We start from the raw sequence: 22,454 nt of genomic DNA on the forward strand, positions 1-22,454 counted from the left end.
CGAGACGCGAGGACAGAGCTGCGCTGCTGATACTCACTCTGCGTGATTCATCCTCTTTGCAGTCCTTGATCTTCTCATCAAACAGCTGTGTGGACAAGAGATGAAAGAAAGGTTAAAAAACAGAAACATGGAATAAGAGCTATTCCACTGTCAGATGACTGTACAGATGACACAGTGGAAAACTACTGAGAGCTTATCTAAGGAAGGACATGTTACGTGGTTTCCTTAAGATGCTGGAGACAGTGTCTACTTTCTTTAAATACAGTTATCTGGTTTGTCACCACAAATCTTACTCACAAGAACTTCTGCTTTACCGAAAAGTAGACAAGGAAATGCTCGCTGACACAGATTCAATCTATAAATATAGGATGAGAAGCCACTGAAATCTACAACATCTATATCTACCTCACGGTGTGGATTTCCGTTGTGTCCTACCTTTAACTGATCAATCAGAATCTGTAGGTAGGCGTCAGCTTCAGCTAGCTTCTTGTCAAAGTCTTGAACACTAGGAACAAATCCCGTCTCAGCCTCCTAAAGACAAGGGAAGAAACACAGCTGAGCATCGGTGCAGTCCTCGACGCAGGTGTTGCAAAAGGTATTTGCATATTCAAAGTAAAGCACAAAACCACAGTCCATAAATCCAGGGCCGTGTATTCACATATTTATCTGTTCATTTACCAAAAAAACAAACAAATAAAGGGGGGAAAGCCTCTCATATCCATCGCCTCCTGGTCAGGTAGGCTTTATAAACTGTTACACAAAACGGTGGAGAGAAACATCAACAGTTCAGGAGAATTTTCCAGCAAGGTACCGTAGTGAGGGAGACATGAGTACTATTGTTTAAAGGCTCGTCTACATGAAAGGCCAGCAGGTCTGCCTGGTTGCCTGATGGAGGCCAACTCGTTTCAGGCCCTGAAACAAAGCTGAAATCAGGACTCATGACCGGAGAGCATTCGGTTACGGGCTGAGGTGCACTCAAATTCATTGTTTGTTAATTAGCTTCCTTTAACGGCCCCCAGACTTCACACACACACACACTTTGTTACATAATAGCCATTAAAAGGTAATTACTAGACTATTGGCAGAACAGACGTGACCAGGCATCTGTCTGCCTGTCTGTGCGCACCCACCAAAGCACCCAGAACAATCCAGTAAGCTGTGACACAAAACCAAAAGACAGGAAAACGGGGGAAAAAAAATAATTCACCCCCATTTAATCACCGAGGCTGTCAACAGCAAGGGCACCGAGTGCCCGCGAACACACAACACCCGCCCTACGTCAAGCCAGCGGACTCAGGAGATGACTAACGGCGTGTGTCAACGCACTTTACCACTTTACAGCAGTTACGTGGAAAAACGCACAACACCTGAAAAGCCGCTCTGTCAAAACGAAACAACTGCTGTCAGAAGTCAAACTCTTATCAAACCGTGGTGGGTGTCACTGCTGCTTTGGAGCTGCCATGTTGCAGAGTCCAGCTGCGTCGCGAGTTTGAGGCGCGTTTTCTTGCAAACGAATGAGCTCCGATAGGAAAGTGAAGAAAAGCCATCAACACAAAGTCGGTGAAGTTTAAGCTTCAGAAAAACATATACACTCAGCAGCCATGAAGCTATGAGGGCAAACTTCCTCAAAAGGATCAAAGGTGCTTGTTCAGCTTAAAGGGGAAAATGTAGCTGTCTGCATGAAGGCCTGAGCGAAAAAAAGAGAAAACAAAGAAGAAAAAAAAGGCTGTTGCTGTGCGTCTTTGGGGGGTTTCACCCAGACTGGCACAAATCCTGAAGAAACTTGCCGGATAACTCGCTACACTGGAAACATGTAAGTGGAGTATTATTCCAGTAAGGCATCGCATCAGGATACCAGCGACACGCAGCGAAACAAGTCGGAGCGAAAATCTCTACAGGAAACTAATTTCACAGTAAAGTGTTACAAGACCGATTAGAGATGAACCACCTGAGCCTCGACGTTTACTCTGCACTGCGTGAAAAGTCAAAGAACAGAAGTGAACAAGACTCTACTTTCCTCCATGTGTATTTAAAGCTGACTCTACCTGCAGAACAGCCCGGCGCTCTGTTACCACCGAGCAAACGATGCGTCCTGTTTTGACAACACACGTGACACAGGGGAAGTGTTTTTCTTTCTTCTTTTAACGTTTGGGAGCAGAAAGTCAGAGGCAGGTGGTTGGTTTATAAACAGCCACTGTAGTGCTCACTTCTGCCCTGTTCTGGAAATACTCCCAGACTTCCACTCCCACGCGTTTGCAGCGCGCAGACTGTCCATCCCTGTGACACAGCAGCAGGGAGGTTTAAGCGTGGCCTCCAGTGTTAAATTAAGACAAAAAAAAGAAAAAAGAAAAACAACAACCCACCCCGCCCCCCACACCCACAGAGCAGACTTTACAAACAACACTGCCCTCGCACACTCCCCCCTCCCTCCCCTGTCTATTTGTCTTTCCACTCAGCGTGACCCACTTTAAAAATGCTGCTGTCCCAGTGGCGCTGCAGCCGCGTAGCTTCTCCCCTCGCTCTGGTGCAGCGGGGCTTTTGCCCGTCTGTGTGCTGTTACTTACTGGGTGCTGTGCTCCAATAGACATGCTGCAATAAGCCAGTGCATCTCTCAGTCCATTTAGCAGAGTGCAAGGTCGCTTTCTCTGCCTCCGTATCTCTGTTTTCCCCACAGCTACAAACCGCCAGCTCAGCTGAAGTCACATTCTTTCCTCCTCCTTCAGCACCACAGACAAACAAAACAATTTCCTCCCTTTGCTCCCCACTGCGGTGTGCCAACGTAAACCCTAGCAGCCTTCAGACTGTTAGCGGGGCTTCAGCAGCAGTTATCAGCTAAGCGTTGGGTCTGAGCCGACTTAATCCAGGACCCTGCCCTGACAGGAAAGCCACACTTCCTCTCGCACAGGCGGACGAGAAAACACACAAACCAACAGCAAGCGCTGAGAGGCACGAGCTTTAACAGCCACGGGGATTGGCTGAGACAGCCGAGGCAGATGTTTGGCCGATTGAGCAACCGGGTCTTGGATTGGGTAGCTGGGTCACATGATGCTTCGACAGCAGCGCTGCATAGGTGTGCGCATGCATGTGTGTCCGCACCGAGCACGCAGGCACACGCGTAGCACATCAAACGGATTTGCCACCAAAGGGAGAGAGGGAGGGCGAGCAGAACAAGAAAGGTGGGAGGGAGAGCAAAGCTTGGTTATGAGGATGAAGAGAGGCGATGAGGAGGAAGAAGCGTATCTGGATGAGGATGGGAGGGAGCATAGCGGAAGGTTTCAGAATCAGAATCAGAATACTTTATTGATCCCTGGGGGAAATTATTTTTTGTTACAGTGCTCCATTTTAAACCAACATTAAGACAAGACAGACAATACGCTAACTAAGAATAGTACAATATATACATATATATACATACATACATACATACATACATAAGTCACTTATAAATAAATATTTGGAAAAGAAACATGTGTAGCTGTAGCAGCAAACAGTGTGTTAAGTGGATGCGTTGTACAGGGAGATGGCCACAGGCAGGAATGATTTCCTGTGTCGTTCAGTGGTGCTTTTCGGTAATCTCAGTCTCTCACTGAACGAGCTCCTGTGACTGACCAGCATGTCATGGAGTGGGTGGGAGGTGTTATCCAACATTGTCTTTATCTTGGACAGCATCCGCCTCTCCGACACCACCTTGAGGGAGTCCAGCTCCATCCCCACAACATTGCTGGCCTTACGGATCAGTTTATTAAGTCTGTTGGCATCTGCGACCCTCAGCCTGCTCCCCCAGCATGCAACAGCATAGAGGATCGCACTGGCCACCACAGACTCATAGAAAATCCTCAGCATTTTCTGGCAGATGTTGAAGGACCTCAGTCGCCTCAAAAAATAGAGACGACTCTGGCCCTTCCTGTAAAGTGCTGTGGTGTTTTTAGCCCAGTCCAGTTTATTGTCAATGTGTACTCCAAGGTATTTATAGTCCTCCACAATGTCAACACTGACCCCCTGGATTGAAACAGGGGTCAAGTGTTTCCTGGTCTTCCTGAAGTCCACGATCAGTTCCTTGGTCTTTGCCACGTTGAGCTGCAGATGATTCTGCTCACACCACGTGACAAAGGAGTCGACCACAGCCCGGTACTCTGTCTCATCATCCCTGCTGATGCATCCAACCACCGCAGAGTCATCAGAAAACTTCTGAAGATGGCAGGTCTCTGTGCAGTGGCTGAAGTCTGTGGTGTAGAGGGTGAAGAGGAAGGGGGAGAGGACAGTCCCCTGTGGTGCCCCTGTGTTGCTAATCACCTTGTCAGACACACACTGTGGGAGACGTACATATTGTGGTCTTCCTGTCAGGTAATCAACAATCCAGGACACCAGAGAAGCATCCACCTGCATCGCTGCTAACTTATCACCCAGGAGGGTCGGCCTGATGGTGTTGAAAGCACTGGAAAAGTCAAAAAACATGACCCTCACAGTGCTCGCCGGCTGGTCCAGATGGGTGTAGACACGATTGAGCAGGTAGATGATGGCGTCCTCTGTTCCGAGACGAGGCTGATAAGCGAACTGAAGGGGATCCAGATGTGGTCTTACTATGGGTCGCAGCTGGTCCAGGATGAGCCTTTCCAGGGTCTTCATGATGTGGGAGGTCAGTGCCACGGGCCTGTAATCCTGGGGGCCACTGGGACGTGGCGTCTTTGGTACAGGGACGAGGCATGATGTCTTCCACATCACCGGGACCCTCTGCAGACTCAGACTCAGCATAAACAGTTTATGAAAGACTCCACACAGCTGGGGGGCACAGGTCTTGAGGACAAGGGGACTCACTCCGTCTGGTCCAGCAGACTTGCCTGAGTGAAGTCTCCTCATTTGCATCTCAACCTGGTATTGAGTGAAGGTGATGGGTGGGGGAGGGGTGTCAGGAATCTCACAGGAGGCAACATGTGAAGAGAGAGGCTGGCACAGTGGTGTGGCTCTGGATTCCAGGCTGACTGCAGGTGAGGTTGTGGGGGTGGGAGCAGACACTGTGGTGTCGAATCTATTGAAAAACAGATTCAACTCGTCGGCTCTATTCTCACCTCCCTCAGCTCCCCTGCTGTTGGTTGGCCTGAATCCAGTGATGGTCTTCATGCCCCTCCACACCTCTCTCATGCTGTTCTGCTGGAGTTTCCACTCCAGCTTCCTCCTGTAATTGTCCTTAGCCTCTCTGATCTTGTCCTTTAGTAACACCTGGATCTTCCTCACCTCCTCTTTGTTGCCCCCTCTGAAAGCCCTCTTCTTGTTGTTGAGGAGGGCTTTGATGTCCTTAGTCACCCACGGCTTGTTATTTGGGTAACAATGAACAGTCTGAGCTGGAACAATGGAGTCGGTGCAGAAAGTTATGTAGCCTGTGATACACTCAGTAAGCCCATTGATGTCCTCGGCGTGAGGCTCACAGAGTGTTTCCCAGTCGGTCACCTCGAAACAGCCCTGTAGTTCCGCTATTGCCTCCTCTGACCACCTCCTGACAGTCCTGGTGGTCACAGGTTCCCTCCTCACAATTGGTACATAGCGGGGGGTGAGGTGAATCAGGTTATGATCTGACCTACCAAGTGGGGGGAGGGAGGAGGAGCTGTATGCATCCTTGACGTTAGCATACAGTAAGTCTAAAGTTTTCTCTCCCCTGGTGGGACAGTCCACATATTGTTTGAATGTTGGTAGTGTATTGTCCAGTGATACATGGTTGAAGTCACCCGAGATCACATGTTTTGAGGGAGGAGAGCAGGGAAAGAGGTTGAGCAAAGAAACAACTGCAGGGCAGGAGGAGCAATTTCTACACTCATAAAAACAGATATAAACGCCGGTGGGACAAAAATGGCAGCAAGCAGGTCAGCAGCTGAGCAGACTTTCCATTAAACTTAAAAGCCTGCTCCTAAAACCTGTCCAGACTGGCCACGTATTTCCAAACATCCTCAGCCTACGATGACGCAAATGTCAGCATTTTTCCCTTTAATACAGACGTGAATTATCTTTCAGCTCTGCTCTCTTGAGGAAAAAACAGATACGAGCAATACTCGTAAAGCTTAAAGTGCTGATAACCTGCAAAGCCCATTCAAATCCATCACGAGTGTTCGGGTGTAGTTTATGCAAATACAGACTGCAGTGAAAGCTCTGATATTATTTTCATGGCAGGGTTTTCAAACTCGTTTACCTCTTCATCTAAACCAGGATCATCTTCAGGTATCACAAAGAGCGGCACGCTCGAGTTCGGAAATACAAACTGTGCGACGGGAATTTGTATAAATGGCAGGCAAACACCAGAGGATCCACGGAGCAAACAACTCCTCTGTTAACTGCAGTGGATTAGACAGAAAGACACACATCCAAAGAAGCGCTTGGTTTCATACCCGGAGTTGGAGGGTGTGCCGGAGGATAGTTCCCTCTAAGGCGTGGATCCACTTCTCCCGCTCGTCTGCATCTCGGGCTGAGGACAGAAACACAGAGACACACCCAGTGAGCCACGTTTTCCATCTGACACCATCTGAAGCCCATTGAAAGAAAAGAGTAATGAGAGCACTAAGATGACATGAGTACTGGTGACGCAGTGAGGGACACTGAATATTCACCTAGAAAGTTTCAGCGAAAACACGTTTACAGGTTTATTTCTCTCATGTCATTCGGTGACAGCAACCAAGAGATATTCTGGTAACTGTTCCCCGTGCCATACATGAGAGCTGTACCGATCCTTAACCAAACTCATGCCGCCCAAAATGTCAAACTTTCCCTTCTAATCAGAGTATTCATCAGAGCTTATAGGTCTGTGTCTAAATTACATTAACATAAATGTCAATAAAGCCTCTTTGAATTTGAATGAATCTTTATGCATGTTTGAGCCTTCCACTGAATATAATGGAACTAAATGGGACTTGGTCTTTGTGCTCACAGTACCAAAAAAACAAACAACAACAAAACTGTCTCTCTGGAAATCATGACCCGGTTTGCCCAAACCTACTAACCTCGTGGTGCGCGGTTTCATAGAGGAACTACACCCACTAAATGTTTTACAGTTTAGAAGGAAGTGTGCAACTACACGAAACTGCTCAACAACAAAAGGTGCACAGTTTCTTTCTCCTTTGTGTGAGCCAGTCAGAGTTTTTAAAAGGTGTTTTATTGGCGTTTGAGGCCTATAAAGTGAATTCAGTTCAATTTTATTTATACAGCGCCAAATCACAACGACAGATGCTGAGCGAGCGCTTTAGTGACAGTGGGAAGGAAAAACTCCCTTTTAACAGGAAGAAATCTCCGACAGAACCAGGCTCAGGGAGGGGCGGCCTCCTGCCACGCCACCTTCATTATGCCCAATGAGGCAGGAGTCTGACAGACAGACATTAAAACTGAAGCTTTTTAAATACGCTTCACTATATTTAACTCATTCAGACATAAAATCTTTGTCTGCATGACAGTAATGGCTGAATCAATACCATAAAAGTGACCAACTTTTATGGCAATTGTAAAAATGAGGACTTACAGCTCCTTTCCTGTGCTGCCACAGTACTGATTCTCATCTTTGTGTGAAGCAGAGCAGAGTGAGGCTGCACCCTCAGAGCAAAGACAGCGACATTAACCAATGACCCAGAACAGGCTCTGGCACATGCAGTACACACTGCAAAAGGCTCCTGGATGCTTTTTCCTGCCACTGGCATACGTAATATTGCATTTTCCTGCCAAGACACGGAATGAACTGAAGTGGATGGGTGCTAAAGCTGTACAGCACTGTGCCAAGTCTGAGCCAATCTGTTTACTTTTTGCTAAGAAAATGGGAAACAGGTTCAGAAATCTATTGAAACGTGTAAACATATATGGAACTACAGTATATAAGGCAAAAAACCCACAGAGTTTATACAATAGGAATATTTCTGCAGGACATTCAAGCTTTTGGGTGATGGCTCCCTTTTGTGGATTTCTGTCAATATGACCCCACGCGGCTCTGAGGAGACCAGTCTATGGCTGACAGTGTTTTTCTATCCAGGTGAGCTTTTACTGCACTGGGCGAGTGTTTGGGATCATTGTCATGCTGAAAAATAGAGCTGCAGCCAAACAGATGCTTTCCAGGTGTTACTGCATCCAAATCTGACAGTTCCATTAATTTTGGCAGCCCTCAATAGCTCTACCATTACAGATCGCTACAGACACAAATTTGGATTCACGACTCCAGAAGACCCGTCGCCAACGATCTTTAGTCCAGTTTCTGTGCCATCTTCAGATCGTCTTCTTGACACCCACAGAGAGACTTCAGCAAACAGTAGATGGGTCAGATGCATGTTTGTCTGTTTCTAAAGGACAGGACTTTCTGTTCGTCTGCTGCAGACACGTTTTTAGTCCTGCACTTCATTTATTTTTAAGGACACACTGCACACCATGCTGAGATATGCCAAGTTTCCACACAAACCTCTTTGGGAATCCCCTTGTTGGTGGAAAAATGCCTGTCAAAATGTCTCATCTTTAGCATTATTTCTAGACCCGTGTAGACTTGTGTATTATATGCAGACAAAACACTGACCTGTGAATCATTTGAACCATTTAACAAAACAAAAAGAAAACACCCGTGTTAACTGGCTTAAAACATAAAACCAGAAATTTGCTGGAAAAGGTCAGGTGCAAAGACCGGACAGAAAAAGCAGCTAATGTTCCAGGTGAGGACAGTAATCAATACAGTCTCCAATCAATCTCCAAAAGCTGTTAACAAAGAACTAAATATGTCCTTGAATTAGCTCCTAAACTCCATCCTGTGTAAGAGTCATCTTTCATTGAGCTGGAAACAAGACAGAGCAGCAGATGAGCAGGCTAAGGAGCGCTACAACAGGAAAGCTTTTAAAGACATTAAACGGCAGCCGAGGCTCGGGCCAATCCACTCAGACAGCACCTCGCTGCCCTCTCGCTTTCCGACTCTGCAGGGGAACAGATCTGCTGCAGCTAATGTTGTTCAGCTCTACTCACGACAGCCAGGCCATCCAAGAAAAGCTAATACAGGAACTGTGTCACAAGTCCAATCTTTGTCCTAGTTACTGATTCACATCTGGAGCTGTGATTTGCTTTGCCAAGGAGGTGTGAGCACATTATTCATCCACCTGACAGGAACCTATTTTGTTAATACTCCACCAACAATCACGTTTTGTAGAATTTAAACACGTGACACAGAAAAGGGAGCACGCAACAGCCCGCCTCGTTAAACAATCTTTAACCTGCAAGCTCCCCAGTACAATATCTGCGTTATTCCCATTTGTGTCCAGGTGAGAAAAGAGCAGGTAATCGTGCAGTGAATTTACAATGAGCGACCGCCATGTGTCGTTTCTCCTGCACGCTCTACTCAGGAGCAGCTGACGCAAGCAGCCTCCTGCTGTGAGACGCGTGTGAGGGGAGGACATTCAGACAATGACTCGACCTCCTTCTCAACAATTTCCAGAAGTTTTGGGAAAAAGAAAACAAAAAGACAAAACTGAATATGCAAATGTTTTCAGTGAATGTTAGCAGCATCTATAGTATGTGTTTGAATTCATATCCTTAAATAAAATAAAGATAATAATTAAGGAAATTTGGGGATTCCAGTCGTGCAGTTTTGCAGTATCGTCAAATTTAACCGAACAAAAAGGACAAAAGTCTGAAAGTTAAATGCTTTGTCCACAAATCTGCCATTAAACCCGCTCTTAAAGTTTTACGATGCCGTTTCCACCCTGTATAAACGAAACAGTCTGACAGCTCAGCTGCTACTGTCACAACACAGCAAAGTGTGCAGACCAAACCCGTTACTGAAAGCTGGGCAATGGCAGCGAGGCCCAGCAGGGCTATCAGAGGCACGAACGGGAGGGACCGCACCTCACACCAGCAAGCTTCAGGTCAGCCACTCGCACGCGCTGCAAATATTAGAGGAAAACCCACAAACTTTCCCACACAGAACAGAAATCACTGCAAAATCTAACGGCTAAAAATAAGATCCCCAAATGCTGCTGCCAAATAAAGACGAGTTTCCACACATGTAGCAGCGGTGCACAGTTCCACACACAGCGGAGATCACCTCACATCCAGCAAAAGGAACCGATACTAGAAAAACATATTTACAAAGGAGGGTATGTGTTGGTAGAATTTTCCACAGGATACAGCTCGTCTCACGAACGCTAAAGTACCTGCTGCGGATCGACCGATGTGTACAGGAGAGACTAAGTGAAAAGTTGGGAAAACAGATGAATTCAATAATATGATTAATTTGATGTCACACATTATTTTTCCCTCCTGTTATCCTTCAAAATGCAGGAAAATCTTTGCAAGCTTCTTTACAGTATCCTGCTGATTGCACAACATCATTATATCACTGTAACTGAGTTTTTCAATGAATCCCTCCCCACATGCACCGAGCAGCTGCTGAATGGTTGTATATTTGACTCTCCGGGGATGTGGCCAACTTTAAGTGGTTTCCACACTACTTTTAAGCTCGATTCTTGTGGTTTTAACCGTTTTTCCTTATCTAACAATCAGGAAAATGAAAGAACTGGATGTGCAAGGATTTTGTGCCGAACCCAAAACAACAACGCTTACGTTGTCCCTTAAGGAGACCAGGATACTATCCACATGAACAACTATACAAAAAACAAAAAAAAAGCAATTCTGTGACTTGATGAGTCCGGCCCCGCGGACCGGAAAACCGCTCCAGCTGAGTATATAAACAAAGTTACGGTCACCTAAACTGTAAACAATGCCATTCACAGACAAGTAGACACACGACAGATGGTGCATGTGCAGTTACAACCAACACAGACAAATATCATGTCCAGTTTTGTACTTTTAACCCAAGGACTTCATGTTAAACCGTCAGTGACGTCTGCTTATGACGCTCAGCACTTCTTCGTTATGCTGCTGCTCCTTTTTCCCCGTGTTAATTATTCAGCCCACTTCTTTCTCCTCCTGCTATCCTCAGACATGCTATGAGACGACTGGTCACATGTCTGAGCAAGAAGGCTGATGCTAGACTACAAGCTGCCAATACTCTGACCCTGTAGCTCCCCCGGCGTGGTGCAGAAATCTTCTGAATGGTTACTTAATCGAAGGTGGATTGGTGGGAAAGTACTCTGTACTTTGCTCATTTAATGAAGATTAGAAGAAGATGAGCGTTGGCGACTTTTCAACCTGACACAAACACCGGTTTCATTCCTGAAATAACAGAGAGGTCGAAATGAAGATAAAGCTGTGAACAAAACGTATAACAAAAGGACAGAGCTGACAGTGCAGGTGATGCTGAGGTGAGGGAGGGCCCAGGAGAGACAGAACAAGACGGAGAACACACAGAGGTCTCTCATCCCGGACGTGTGCTGCCCGACTGGGAGAGAGAAGACAGATAGCTTTAGCAGATAACAGAAGGCCAGCAAAGAGCAAAGAGGGGAAATGAGGAAAAGGGCTCTCACAGGCAGCTATGATGCACCGCCGGGGGAGAGAGGCTGATGAATAATGGATGTTTCTCTAAATAGAAGGAGCGCAGAGCCGCACTCCAGGCTAGCACAGTGGACTGTGAGCTCAGAACTATAATTTAACCTGTAATATGGACTGTGCAGTAGCAGCGTGCAGCTTAGAAATGAGCAGTTTTGACTGCAGGGATAAAAGGAAAAGCATCGCTCTGAATATAAGTTCTAATCTCAGTTTCTCGCTCGTTTCTTTACACCGGCGCACCATCCATGACCAGGAAACGCACACACTGGCCCATTGAGATGCTGCTGCCAGTCCTGTGAGACCGACTGCATAACACTCTTACTCCAGGATCGTTTTACAGCAACACAGAAACTAGTCCTGCCCGACATCCTCTTGATATCTCAGCTAACAGCTGATGCAAAATCTCATGTTCGGTGCCAATTTTTTGCTCGTCCTGCCAGCGGAGACACATGAGACACTTCAGTCCTCCGCTGGGTATTTGGAAAGCAGATGTGTCTTGCATCAACTTTTCATTGTTTTCACTCAAACAAAAAGACGACCGTGGGAGGATTCGCTGCTTTCAAATCGACAGGTTTAACTCGAACGGCAGAAACCTTCGGTGTCTCACTGTCGCTGAACGCGCAGAAATTTCCCTCTTTGACTGATGATTGATTTGCTCTCATTAGAATATAATTTGCATCTCCTGCTCACACACTCAGTTAACTCAGATAAAAATAAATGCAATGGAAATATAAATAAATGCATCTTGACTGACAAACATCAGCTGCAGAAAAGCACCAGATTAAATAAAGACAATGATATTTGAGCCATTATTCACTGATGAATACATCCGCATGCGAGTTACTGTCCCGAGGGAGACAAAACGACGTCTCCACAGCGAACCAGCAACACCAGTAACATAAACATCCCTTTCTAAAATAACACAGCGAGTTTGTGCAAACATCTGAGGACTGTGCATACGAACGTTACCTCATCGCGGACAGTGACTAAACAGTCGTAGTCTGAACTGTCCTTGAACCTCGACTGCAAACCCTTTCTACCATGCACCACGGAGCGCACTGCTCCACCCTGACCGTACATCCCAAAAGACAAACAGACGACGCCTCCTTGCGATCCTTTCGCCCCGGGCTAGCATGCATGCTGACGTCGTGGTTTTCTCCTTACCCTTGCGTTTGTAGAACCACAGCATACAGCTTCGGAACACAGACATAGGAGAGGGCATGGAGGAGGTGAGAAGGGCGGGGGGCCCATGGACTGTGGCTGGTGACCCTCAAGGAAGGAGGTGAAAGGGGATGCTGGTAGTGAAGTGTGCAGGGATTTGGTGGTGGCGAAACAGACACAAATGGACAAATGGAAGGGCGGAAATGAACCAAAGTTAGAGGAGGTTAGTTAAAGACCTGGCGGAGCGACAGGGTAAAAAAGGTGTCTGCGGTGTACTGAACAGGATGGGTCCCTGTCAAAAGGAGGAAGGGGCTGACAGGACGCGAGGGAGGGGGGCGATGCTGTAGGTGGGAGCCAATCCTGTCCCTACGGAGCGACCGGCTGTTAGAAAGCGAGCGACGGCAGCAGCGGTGCGGCGAAAGGCGAGCAGCAGGAGCAGCAGCAAGAAGAGACCTGAGCTCAGCAGTATCCCCTTATTATTCCCAGTGGCTCAACTGCAGAGACACATAAGCAGCAATCTTCCTCTTCAGCTGCAGTGGAGACAGCTGAAGGGAAAAAGAAGTCTTAATTGCTTCTTCTGCTCCAAAGGAATCTGTTTAGCTCGCAGTGGAACAAATCTTGTTTACCGAAATATGTCAGTCCAACTTCAGAGCTCGAAGAGGAAGAGAGAAACAGCTCAGACGCTTGCAGCATGCTTTGAGATTGTGTAGATGCCAGTGTGTGCGTGTCTGCTGGCAGTAGAGCAAACCAATCCAAGACGTTAAAAGGCAGGAAGGGGAGAGAGAGGGAGTGAGAGAGCAAATGGACAGCATGGCTGAATGCAAAGCATTCACAGAGGACTACATAGAGGAGAAGAGGGGGGCTGTAAGAGAGCAGAATTAACCGGGGGGACGCCTCACCTTGGAAATGGAAAGTCTTCTGGTCCACAGTGATGGTGAATGTGCTGTCGTCCTCGTCATCGATGCCGATCACAGCTCCCTGGGCAAACAGAAAGAGAGGAGGGGAGAGAGAGAACGGGAAAAGCAGGCAGTCAGACAGGGACACGTCATACTCCACTTTCCATTTCGATCTTCGTGCCCTCAACATGTCCCCAACTGGCTCTCATTTATTAATCAACCCTAGTCATTCTCAGCAGCTCACCCTCTTCTCTTCAAAAGCTCAATTTCCTGTTGCCTCGTCATCTTTTTCCTCAAAAACTAAAATAAATCACCGTCTCTCTCTCTCTCTCTCTCTCTCTCTCTCTCTCGCAGACACACAAAAATGAGTGCAGTCTTTTGGAACATGGTAGAGAAGAAGGGAGGGGAGGAGGTGGGATTTGGGAGAGTGAAGGAGGAGAAAGGCAGGGAAGGGTGGAGAGAGAGAAAAAGTACACCAGGGAGCAGCAGCCAAAAAGGAAATAAGGAACTGCAGAGGAACAGCCTGCTGGCTGGCTGGGGCATTAGCTCCTAGCAACAGAAACAGGGCGTGTGACTCAGAGGTTGCTTACACAGCAAATCTCTGTAAGGGGTGGATAAAACAGCTGTAAAATCTGTTTGTTGACCCCTGAAAAACTCTGTTTTTTACATTTTTATTTTATACAACCTCTATAAAGTCTGTGCCATTGCTTTGAACTGACTTTCAGGGACACGTCTCTGTTCTGAGGGCTTCTGGATTGTACAGTATCCAAAGGAGCTTGCGAAGAAAAGCGTCTGGACTTCTTTAAGTTGCTTGAAAACGTTTCACCTCTCATCCGAGAAGCTTCTTCAGTTCTAAGGTCAAATGGTGGAGAGTCCCAGATATAAACCCAGTGGGAGTTTCCCCCCACAGAGGGACAAAAGGACCCCCTGATGATCCTCTAATCGCCTGAGCCAAGGTGTGAAACTGGGTGTGGGTCCCAATCAGCCAGAGTTTCGGGTGAGCTCATTGTGAAACCTGGCCCCACCTTATCATGCGAATTCCTGAAGTCAGATGACTCTCCACCATTTGACCTTAGAACTGAAGAAGCTTCTCGGATGAGAGGTGAAACGTCTTCAAGCAACTTAAAGAAGTCCAGACGCTTTTCTTTGCAAGCTCCTTCGACTACAATGACCTGGATGACTGAGAACCTTCACAGACATTGTACAGTATCTTGTGATGTGTTGTAAACCTGTAATATTACAGGTAAATTAATATTAATTTGTCTTATATTAAAAACTAAATAGTTAAAAAACAGGTCACTGACAAGAGATTCATATTTGTATGCACGTGTCTGGAAACGCATAATGAAACGGATACAGACACCCAGCCCTTATCAAATGTGACAGATGATACCTGCAACCCTAAGTGCAGCAAAACTGCATTGCATGCACCAGCCACTTTATTAGGTACACCTGTAATTGCCAAGAGCAGCTCAAAGCATTTGACAGTGTAGCTATGATGAAGACAGCCTGCTGACGTTCAAACCGAGCATCAAAATGAAAGAGGATTTAAACTACTTTGAATGTGTCACGATTGTTGTTGCCAGATGGGCTGTCTGAGTATTTCAGAAGCTGCTTATCTGCTGGGACTTTCTCACACATCCAGAGTTTACAGAGAATGGTCTGAAAAATAGAAAATGGGTAAAAAGTATTCAGGAGAGTGTCTGTGATCGTCAAACCGTGAAAGAGATGGGCTGCAGCAGCAGAGACCACACCAGGCGCTGCTCCACACCTCTTTATTTTTGATTTCTCAGTTAACATAAGCTTAATATTGTAATAATGGACTACACAGCACTAGGAAAACAATTTCAGTGGACAAGATGTTTTTCTGAAAGTGGTCTAAATAATTTAGAGAAGTGCTCCCTTCATGGCATGTTCTTCATACCATCAACAATAGCAACTCAATGCAGAACAGCTACCAAAACCTGATTTTCATAGAGGTCGATTATCTCTTAATACAGCTCCATCCTCACTGTGGACGACCTTGGACACTGATGTTCCTCTAAAAACATGAAGGCAACAACTTCTCTGGCATAACTCAAATGTGCTGCTTGAAGTAGTTGGAAGTTTGCGAGCAAATCTTCATTTGGCCTGGAAACCAATCATTTGTTGGTCTATAAAAAGCTCTTCATGAACCAGGTGATCTCAACATTTATCACTGATTAAAGAAAATAAGAACAATGGCAGGTTTCTTGGCATTAATGTGGGCAGGCTAACAAACAGTCAGAGCTCTGCTGAGCTGACTATTCCTTCAACTTAAACGAGTAATTAATTAATGTATTTACAAATAATTTTAACCATTAAAGAAACATTTACATCCATACGGATTAAATACAGCAACTTTAGTAACTGCTGATATTAAAACCAACCTTTCCAAACCGACTTCAATAATTTCTTACGCATCGACATGTTCGTTAGAATCCCTGCAAGCCCATCGAGAGGTTTTATCACACGTTAATGCTACCACGTCAAAGACGATTGATTTACTGACAGGCTACGTCCCACACACTTTTAATGCAGCTGTATTTATACCACTAAGCCACTAAAAGAGAGCAGTAGAGTTATCAGACTATATTTGGCTGTAAAAATCATATAAACATGTTGCCTAGTGAGATACTCATGCTCAGGATGGCGTGACAGCCTCCAGTAACAGTGTATAAAATCATGGAGTCATTTTTGATCAGATCCTTCAACGCGTATATTAAACAAACATGTAGCATTGCTTTCTTCAACAGTAAAATATCTCTAAAATTAAAAAAAGCCATCTCAGAGTGATGCTGAAAAACTAGTTGATGCATTCATTTCTTCAACAGTAACTCCTACAATTCATTTTTATCAGGTTGTTCTAAAACATCCTACAAAAGCCTTCGGTGAGTCCGAAGCGCTGTAGCAAGAGTGCTGACAGGCACAAGAAAGACAGACCATATTTCTCTCACACTCACTTTTCTTTATTGCTTCCCAGTTAAATTTAAGTTTCCTCCCATACAAAGATAAGACCCTATCATATCTTACAGTATCATATCAGCCTAACAGAGCACTTCACTCTCAGAATGAATGCTGACTTGTTGTTCTTAAGACTTGAACAGGATTTCCAGTAATGCATCGACAGATGTTCATATACCACTGCAGCATATCCTGAACATGCGTCTTCTATCTTGTCTCCCATGTTGTCCTTTCTCTTTTCTTCTTCCTCTCACCCCCACCGGTCAGATGGATGCCCCTCCCTGAGCCTGGGTCTACCACAGGCTTCTTCCTCTCTTCCTTTGTTGTCTGACTGTTGGGCTTTTCTCCCAAATACTGCAAACTCTTTACACTGCTGTATAAAGAGCCTTTAGGTAACCATTGTTGTGATATAAATAAACCTGTATTGAATTAAAATCTCCAAGCACCATTACCTGCACCCTGCTGAATCAGCAAGGTGTAACTAATGAAGTGGCCAGTGAATTTTATAGACATGGAAAACTCCACCATCATATAGTTCCTGTTAAACCAAATATATAAACATACTGTGTGAAAGTGTAGTAAACATCAGTAAACACAAAACTGGACGCAACATCCAGCCTAGCCAGAGAGGCTGTCTGACAGTGTTTAGATTTAATAACATGTTGGTTGTGATATTAAAACTACACAGCGTTGCTCAAGGGTTAATAACACGCAGCCACAACAATGACTTTGTTGACAAGAGTTTAATTAATTTAATGACGTAAATGTACTAAACTGCAGTCACCACTGGGTTTGGACAGGGCGTTTTTCACAGGTAGTGAACGACTGACATGGTGCTTCTCTTTATAAAAATAGCACCGGCGATTGTCTGACAATTGAGGACGTTGTGGAGTGAGAGGGTATTGACCAAATAATCAATCAGGATAATGCAACCCAGTCATGAAGTGTGTTGACAGCATTAGCACAGTTCAGGATGGGGATGCACTCTCCTACATCCTGTCTGATTAAAATGTTTGAAACAAACGACATCATGTATGTTGACTGCTATTTCATTATCACAGAATAATGTTGACTTTCACTGCAAAACCACTGAATATTCAATTGAAGGAAAATGCCCTGCAACCAGTATAACGCTACATCGGAGGATATGACTTTGCTGCTATTTAAGACGGGTCAAAGCAGAGTGACTCGTTAAGAGTTTGTTCAGGGTTTTAATCTGATAGTTTTCTACAATCTCATTTGCCATTACTGCATGAATACATACGAGTACATGAAACTGGATCCTCTGTACAGATAGTTTCAGAAGATACTTCCTCTTTTCGGTCCTACCTGGCTAAAATAGTGAGTGCTTATTTTTAAAATAATCAACTTTCTCCTATTTTTTAAGTCAACCAGCCAACTGAAAACACAAGAAACTTAATATGTTGATGTGCAGCTTCCAGGAAGTCTAAAGGTTAGAAGTGTATAAAATGGCTACGTAGATACGGACAACAAGGCCAGACTAAGAAGCTCTGTTTTGGTCACATCAACAATCTCCTCCCTCGTCTCGAGTGTGCAAACTTTACTTCAACTCAACCTTTGATCCCAGTCATGTTAGAACATACAGTGAATTCACAAACCAAGGACAAACAGGTTTACTTTCAAACGCAGCAAACCAGCACGATGAGCAAAAAGCAACCAGACACTTTCTTTTAACCTTTTTATTGGTCAACAGACATAGTTCTGCTTTTTATCCTTCATGTCTTTAGACATTCACAATTATAAAAAGAAAGCTCATTCTTCCAAGGCTCCCTTGTTATGAAGAAGAAACAAACACACAAGTATGACAACTGCTGCTATCTAGTGGACAGCAGCCAAAACTGAAAGTCCTCAGAAAAGGAGAAGTGCTTTACTGGAACGTAGCAGCAGATTTATGAGTATGTGAAACTCGTCAAACTACGTCAACAAACAGAGACCCGTCAAACCAAATCATGTCAGATAGAGCAGGGCGATATGGCCAAAAATATTTATCACGATATATATTTGAAAATTTGCAATAACGATATAACTGACGATATAATTGATGCGAGACAAAATACAACTCCACAACATTACTAGCGCAAACAGACAACCTTCCATTTATTTTCACTTAAACAAGAAGCTAGTTTTTATGTACATTAAAGCTTTATAAAAATGTAACAGTGCAAATGCAAATTCCTTGCTGAAAGTTTAACCAAAAGGCATTTCCAGTAGAAATGGGCTGACATATCCTGAGCATAACCATGTATAATATCCACTGAAGTTAAAAAGAGGTGCTTTGCAACATTAAACTGCAGTGTGCAGTACGTATTTTTCGGACCATAAGGTGCACGGGATTATAAGGCACATTAGCAGTCAGATAAATCAAACTTTATTAAACTCATTCTTCTTGCTTCCTCCACTTCTGTACCATTGATTCATTAATGTTGAATTCTCTGGCAGCGGCTCTATTCCCATGTTGTTGCAGTATATTAATAACTAACCTCGTATTGTGGATGGATTATCTCAGTTGTTCTCCTGACTGAAGTTTGGTCCTTTTACAGTATCCTGCCATGCGATTGCATTTGTCTCTAACCATGAGGAACCTTAACGTTAACTTTTATAAGTGGAAAAGTGTTAGTGTTCGTCCTTCAGCTTCACTGTTTATGTTATGCTAATATAGCTGTGTCGCTAGCGATCACGTAGCACATCATTATATACCAGCTAGCCCAACTTCAGTAACCCTACAAACGTCACTGCTGTTTAGTTTCCTGTCTTCATTTATGTTGGAAGTGATAGCAGAGCTGTACGTTTGATTTTTTTCAGAAATCTCTCAGTCAGAACATGCAATATCATGCTTAGGTAACTAGCGAAACTAGCGAGCTAACTTCCGCTAGCTTCCTGCTAGCTTCTAACTCCGTTAAATGTAATACATTTTGTTTTCATGGATGCCTGGAAGTTAAACTTTATAGTTACACCTGGTAAAGCAGCAACGCTGATCGTTTTTATTAAAGATGAAAGAATTTAGACAGTTTTTAACTCTCAGTGATGCTGCAGTTTTCGTTTGACCTGAAGTATACGGAGTTTAGGACCCAGATTACTCCCAGATTTAAGGGCATCTTAGTCCGACGGCCGCTTGCATGTTCTGCAAAAAAATGTGCTTTGTCGTGTATCTGACAGACAAACACCAAACCAGTTCCACATCACTGAAGTTGCACCATTTTTACAAACCAATTCTGGTTCATCTGTTTCACTCAACAATCGGCCATGTGCGTATGAAAACAAAGGCACTGCGCATGCGTGTTTTACTCATATTCTATCGCGATATTTCATTTTCCTATCGTTGCCTAACATTATACCGGTATTACCGTGAACGGTATAATATGGCCCAGCCCTAATGTCAGATAACCAGAAACAAAGGTAAAGCAGGTAAGCAAGGACGCACAGGATACATTTAAGGAAAACTATCACGAAGGGTTCGAGGCTCTTACCCTGAGTCGTACGCAGCCTCTTCTGGATCCTCGCATCATCTTGTCTTTTGACTGTGAATCAATAAAACAAACAGTCAGGGATCAAAACATTTAAAGTATGAGAACATGATGTGCATTTAAATGCAAGCACATTTTTACATGTTTATGTTCGGAAATTTCAATAATTCCAACAACTTTCAAAAGTCCAGAAGTTCCAAAAGTCTTATTATAAGAAAATAGAGAAGATTTCTCCTAAAATAATAAAAGTAAATGGCAGAAAATGTGACTGATGTCGTGGCTTAATAATTCATGTTAACCATATTTTTAGAGTTACTTTAAAAAAGTTTCTTACTTTTTGTTGAAATGAATAACGCTCAGAATAAATTTGGACATGAGCAAAACAGGGATGCAAATACAGGCAGAAGTAGAGGTGTCTGTAGCTCAGGAGGGAGTGCAGGTCATTTACTAATTGATCTGACTGCTCCAGTCTGCGTGCCAAATACCCTCGGGCAAGACACCAACCCCGAGTTGCTCTCCGATATATCCATCAGAGCATAAATGTGTGTGAATGTTAGACAGAAAGCACTGTGGTAGAAAAAGCATAGAAAAAAAATCGTGTGCTTGTGAATGAGGCATGTTGCAAAAAGTGCTCAGGTAGAGTATAAAAGCGCTAAATCAAAGCCAGTACACACACTCACCCTGCGCATGAATGTCAAATACATACATACACTCTCTCTGATCTTGGAATAAGTTGGGCTGAAGGTTCTACAGTGTGTGTCTGATAACTTCTCCTGAGTGATCACGATACACTAAACTGGAGATTTCTCTTTACCAGGATAAAAAATACATTTTTTGACACTCACTGGATGAACCGACATTCAGAACAATGGCAAAGTCAGCTCTGGAAATCACTTGAGCCATTTGTAGACAACTGCAGATTCCAAGATCATCATTTTAAAAAACTATATAAATACAAATTATTCAGTTCTGTCAGCACTTCACTAACCTACGGAAGAAGACCCTGTCACCCTCAGATGAGTGACGCTTGCTCAGGATGTTCAAGAACCATGAAGATTCAAGCCATGAAGTGTAAAAGCGCTGACCAAGAAGTCGACACCTTCGAGCTCAACTGAAATTGTCAGTGGCCCACACGGACAAACCAAATGGTGTCTAGAGAAACGTTTTATGACCGAATGAAGAAAAAGAAAATTGAGCTGTTTGGATGCAATGGTCATTATTTTTGCCACTATTACAGATTTATTTTTGTAGACTAAAGGTCAAGCTTTCAAACCTAAGAACATTGTACCAACTGTCAAGCATGGTGGTGGTAGCCCCAATATGTATTCAAATTCTGCAAAGAGTTAAAAAATATCCAGCCACAATTATGCCAGAAGCTTATTGATGGTTACCAAAAGTGTCTGGTGAAGGTGCAACTCACCAAGAAACATCTAACCAAATAATAGTCGGGTTGTATGTATATATTCGAGCCGCTATGTGTATTTTTGGCCCAGTGTGGATTAGAAAATCCTAGATAAATTCAAGTTCTTGTATTTTAAAGTTCTTAAAGAAATAAGTTGTGTGTAAACTCCTGATCACAACTGTAGCGGATATATTGGACAGAGAATCAACAAACTAGGGCTGCTCAATTAATCGAATTTTAATCACGATTACGATCTGGGCTTTCAACGATCATTAAAAATGACTGAGCCGATTATTAGCCCCTCCCTCCCTCATGCTTTACTCTTGCGCTGCTCCGTGTGGTAAAGCGAGCGCACCTCTCTGCATTTCGAACACGCATCACAACAATTAAGAGGACCCGAGGGAAGCTCGGAAAGCTAAGCAGAAGTTATTTGGACAGGAGAGTGACTGCCTTGGTTGAAAAAAAGAGGTAAAAAAAACTTCAGTGGTGTGGAAACATTATGGGTTCAGTCAGACGTGGATCAAGTAGACACAGTGTGTAAACTTTGCTACGGTGTCGTAGCTGCACCACAGAGCAACACTGCAAAGTTCACTAAACATAGATGTTTACATTTTTCATTTATTTCTTATATTGCAAACATTTGCACTGTTATCAGTATTTGCACACTATTTTATATTATTTTTTAAAGTCATTATTCAATACATTGTTATTATTAACCCTTTAAAGCCAGTCAGAGCAGCATGCTCTGTTTTGTGTAACTATTTTTAAATCCCTGTAGAACCTGAACCATGTAAGCTAGCGCAATAATTTGTTTTGCATATGAAACCAGAGGAGTTGTACTTACATCTGATGCCATCAGCTTGTCCTAAGTCACGGTTTGCTTCCACATAAAGCTTTGCAAAAATTGCATAAAAAGCACTTGCAGGAACAAAAACATAATATTCCAGAAAAACTTTGCCGATCTGATCAGCTGTTCTTAACACTTCCCACATTGAAAAAGACGTCAACGTGAACTGTCGCATTTCCTGCCCGAAACCGGAAGTGACGTCATTTCGCGGAAAATGTAGTTTTTTACTTGTAGGCCTT

The 22,454-nt window shown here is 44.2% G+C and overlaps 1 protein-coding gene across 3 annotated transcripts in view; it reads right to left on the reverse strand.

Annotated features, from left to right (window-relative positions):
- osbpl9 (oxysterol binding protein-like 9) overlaps positions 1–22,454 on the reverse strand; it is a 48,572-nt gene that overhangs the window by 24,522 nt on the left and 1,596 nt on the right. The window contains exons 2-6 of one of the 3 annotated variants that reach the window (XM_080878388.1): positions 19,970–20,020; positions 13,503–13,581; positions 6,375–6,451; positions 436–531; positions 38–85 (exon numbers count right to left, since the gene is read on the reverse strand). In XM_080878388.1, the coding sequence (XP_080734514.1) occupies positions 38–85; positions 436–531; positions 6,375–6,451; positions 13,503–13,581; positions 19,970–20,020 (351 nt within the window). Of the gene's footprint in view, positions 1–37; positions 86–435; positions 532–1,427; positions 1,593–2,564; positions 2,924–6,374; positions 6,452–13,502; positions 13,582–19,969; positions 20,021–22,454 lie in introns of those variants that run through there. The other 2 variants (XM_080878390.1, XM_080878389.1) reach the window with 2 other exon arrangements.

Source organism: Rhamphochromis sp. 'chilingali' (assembly GCF_963969265.1).
Source record: "Rhamphochromis sp. 'chilingali' genome assembly, chromosome: 3".
Taxonomy (NCBI): domain Eukaryota; kingdom Metazoa; phylum Chordata; class Actinopteri; order Cichliformes; family Cichlidae; genus Rhamphochromis; species Rhamphochromis sp. 'chilingali'.